Source organism: Cannabis sativa, unplaced genomic scaffold, assembly GCF_029168945.1.
Source record: "Cannabis sativa cultivar Pink pepper isolate KNU-18-1 unplaced genomic scaffold, ASM2916894v1 Contig4, whole genome shotgun sequence".
NCBI classification, from domain to species: Eukaryota; Viridiplantae; Streptophyta; class Magnoliopsida; order Rosales; family Cannabaceae; genus Cannabis; species Cannabis sativa.
This window is the reverse complement of record NW_026870040.1, coordinates 641,115-644,363: the sequence shown is the minus strand read 5'-3', so window position 1 is coordinate 644,363 and position 3,249 is coordinate 641,115. Positions and strand designations below refer to the sequence as shown.

The following is a 3,249-nucleotide window of genomic DNA, read 5'->3' as shown; positions in this document are numbered from 1 at the left end:
TAATTACATTTTAAATTAAATAGTAATTAAATTTGGGTAAAAACATAATTTGATTTCATAAAAGTAATTAAATATTACACAAACATGTAAAATTAGTTAAAAATATTAATAAGTTAATAAATCTAACTACAAGTTAATCTATAAAAATTACATAATGAAGAAAAATTCTTCGACCTTTGAACCTCAATCGTCACCGTGAATCACCGCCATCAATTGTTCGATCCACTTTCGCTGTAGTGGTAACAATTCTGTTTTTGGATCGTATTGCTTCTTACACCCAAACTGTTAAATAAATTAAAAATTTATATTAGTTTATGTATATGTATATTATACATTTGTTATTATAAAATTTATATACTATAATCAATAATTAAAACTTACAGCTTTTTGATCTTGTATGTAACGGTTGGGGTTGGCACGTGCGACGATGTCAGTGATATATTTCAAAACATAAAAACCGCATTCTTGGCTTTTAGGTTGTCTTGGACAGTTTGCTTGTGAAATTCCTTGCCACGGGCCAAGATACTGATGTGCGTCCCCTATATACATGAATGCCCTGTTTGGGAAAATTATATTAGCATTTCAATTCGCTAGTTAATTTAAATTCGTTACATAAGAAGTCATTAAATTATTACCTTCCGATCATTTGTTCTATTTCTTCGGGAATTGGGCGGCCTTTTACAGGGTTTAAATGGATAATTTTCCTTGGCGCAACCACCACTAGCGTCCAATGCATCCTAGAAAATTATATTGGAATATAAGTAAGATAGTATAAAAATAATTTGAAGACATAATATAAAAATGAACAATTAGCACTAAAGAATTTAATAAAATTTACCTGATATTCCAAGGAATAAAGAACATTTGGTGGTTGTTGTTCATTAATGATAACCAATTAGCCAATCGTCTTGCCGCATCGTCAAAAGACTGACTCTGTTCTTCATCGTTGATCCCATGCACTGTGAGAAGCTCTGGGTCGTAAAACTTGAAAATTTTTCTCAGACCGTTGATGCTCTCCCATATGTGCCTGCCAAAAAAAGTGTTAGTGCCTTATAATAATTTAACTATAATTTGATATAAGGTTAATTAGATTAAAGAAGAGTATACATCATTCCAAACAGCATTCCCTGGTTGCCGATGTAGTTACACGTAGCAACCTGCTGCAAATCCTCTCCAGATAACGTGATCTGGGTACGCGGTGCAATGAATCCTCGGGGGACAGAAATTGTGATTATATCACGTTTATCTTTGAGCCTTAGGAATTCATGAATCATCCATTTTAGCGAATTAGGGATCAACGCCATCTTCTCTTCCGTGAACAAGTCATCTTCCCGTGCACCACGGCCTTGTGGAGAAAGCATCGGAGCTTTCCCCTTTGACGCATCACGTCTTGAGGGCGGTTGAGCGAGTGGACCCTAAACAAAACAGAACATAATATATATATATATCAAATTTTATCTAAATTCTACCGAAATTTCGGCAGCATAACGGTTGTAATTGAATGACCCCAAAATTTGAACATGGCTGTATAACGACAAATAACACATGTATAACAGTAGTTTGTTCATCCATCCCACCGCAGCACATATATTCGCAGAACCTACTTCACTACGGATGAATATTGAAGATATTCAAACTCCACTAATCATTAAAAATTAATTTCAGTTGAGAAGTTACCTCGGTTGTTAAAATTAAGTGTTTAGGCCAAGGAAGGAACATCTGGTACACGTCCCTAACATATCTGCACTCTTCAATTGGGACTGGGATTTCAGCGTCCTCTTGCAGGATTTCCAAAACCATGATCCGAGCATGTGAATCATCGTAATCCTGGCAGTGAACTTTGATCGTACCCACATGCTTGTACAAAAACCCTCGGGCGACAATATTGTCGATGTTGTCAGAGCAGAGATGTACTTGCTGATTAAGGGCCGTATGGTCATCAAAATTGTATAGGATACCTTGGTCGTTGAGGGAAATAAACTCCTCAGCATAAATTTGTGGTTGTACCTCATCCTGAGGAGCGTATGGTTGTGGAACATACGCCTCACCAGCCACCTCTTTTTCTTCCTCTTGTTCGGTAGCGTTCCTCTGCTGCTTAAGGGATTGGACTTCGGCTTTTAATTTTTCAATCTCCTTCGCTTGCCGAGCCACAACATCAGACACTTCCCTTTTCTTCCTGCCGAACAGTTGAGATGCCCTGGTCAGGAACCTACAAATCATAAAATGCAAATTAGCAACGATTTCATTTGTGTAACTAAATAAATAACATTTGAAGTAATAGCATACCCAGCAGCCCTGACACGTCCAGGATGCTCTGGAGTCCCGAGCGCCTGCGTGAGGATATCGTTTTGGCCCTGGACCTGAATTTGTCCCTGACTAAGCTTCTCCTCTAATTGAGCCTAATGCACGCATATATTCAAGCAATTAGTATATGAATTATATACACTAACTCATGAGTAGAACTCAATTAAGGATTAATATATACTTACTATCTTCTCGGCAATTTCCTTGTCGTAATCAGTGACAAGTTTTCTACTCTTGGTGCGAGATTTAATCCAAACACGGTGGCGGGGAGGATCTGCAACTTCGAGGTCCTTTTTCTACATAACGTTATAACAATGAAATGAGTACCAATTAAATTGTATAGCACATTAAATTTTAAGTATTACTTACCACAGCTTCCCGTACGTTCACCATTCCACTCCGACCACTTCGATGTCTGGATTGAATTTTTGAGGAACGTTCACGTTGCACCTTACTCAATTCCTACAATGCCAAAAAAATACATTAGATACATGTACTTGTATTTAAGAGTTTATCTTAGTGTTAATATAATTAGCGTACCAGAAATTCAGGAGTTAGTCGACTTTCAACAAATTTGCACCAATCAGCAGCGTCGATCTCCGGGTGCTTTTCAGGGACTTGTGCCAGTCGTCCCAGATCATTCTCTTTCAACGCGGGCATTATGATGTCTTTTGTCATCCTATTCTTGAAGTCTTTCATTAACTGCCCAGCTAGGATGAGACAATCATGTTTGAAGGTGTCCGGCACAATGAACCCCGTCTATTTTGAAGGAAAACAAACACGGTTAGTGTCAACATTTGGAGTAATAGAAAAACAAATCAAAATTCTAACAAATAATAGCTTACCTGAATGTCTTTCCAAACTTTATTTTTCAGAGTCTGGTTGACTTCTTTCCAGTTTTTATAAGCCAACCCTATTGTCTGCCGACATCTGACTCCTAGAGTG

General features: G+C 37.6%; 2 protein-coding genes across 3 annotated transcripts; both read right to left on the bottom strand.

Annotated features, from left to right (window-relative positions):
• Nucleotides 1-375: 375 nt before the first annotated feature.
• On the bottom strand, nt 376-1,826 carry LOC133033343 (uncharacterized). Of its 2 annotated transcripts, XR_009685585.1 has the most exons (3): nt 1,108-1,826; nt 636-1,027; nt 376-556 (listed from the first exon to the last, which is right to left on the bottom strand). XR_009685585.1 is itself a non-coding variant. In XM_061108052.1 (2 exons), exons 1-2 carry the CDS (start codon nt 1,359-1,361, stop codon nt 835-837), a joined length of 447 nt encoding a protein of 148 aa, XP_060964035.1. In that variant the 5' UTR covers nt 1,362-1,826; the 3' UTR covers nt 604-834. The 2 variants fall into 2 exon arrangements, 1 of the variants encoding a protein (XP_060964035.1); XM_061108052.1 differs by lacking the exon at nt 376-556 and having other exon boundaries at nt 604-1,027.
• A 261-nt stretch (nt 1,827-2,087) lies between these two features.
• LOC133033347 (uncharacterized) lies at nt 2,088-2,978 on the bottom strand. Its single transcript, XM_061108055.1, has 3 exons — nt 2,845-2,978; nt 2,674-2,766; nt 2,088-2,600 (listed from the first exon to the last, which is right to left on the bottom strand). The coding sequence occupies exons 1-3, from the start codon at nt 2,962-2,964 to the stop codon at nt 2,475-2,477; spliced, it is 339 nt and encodes a 112-aa protein (XP_060964038.1). The 5' UTR covers nt 2,965-2,978; the 3' UTR covers nt 2,088-2,474.
• Between the last annotated feature and the right edge of the window lie 271 nt (nt 2,979-3,249).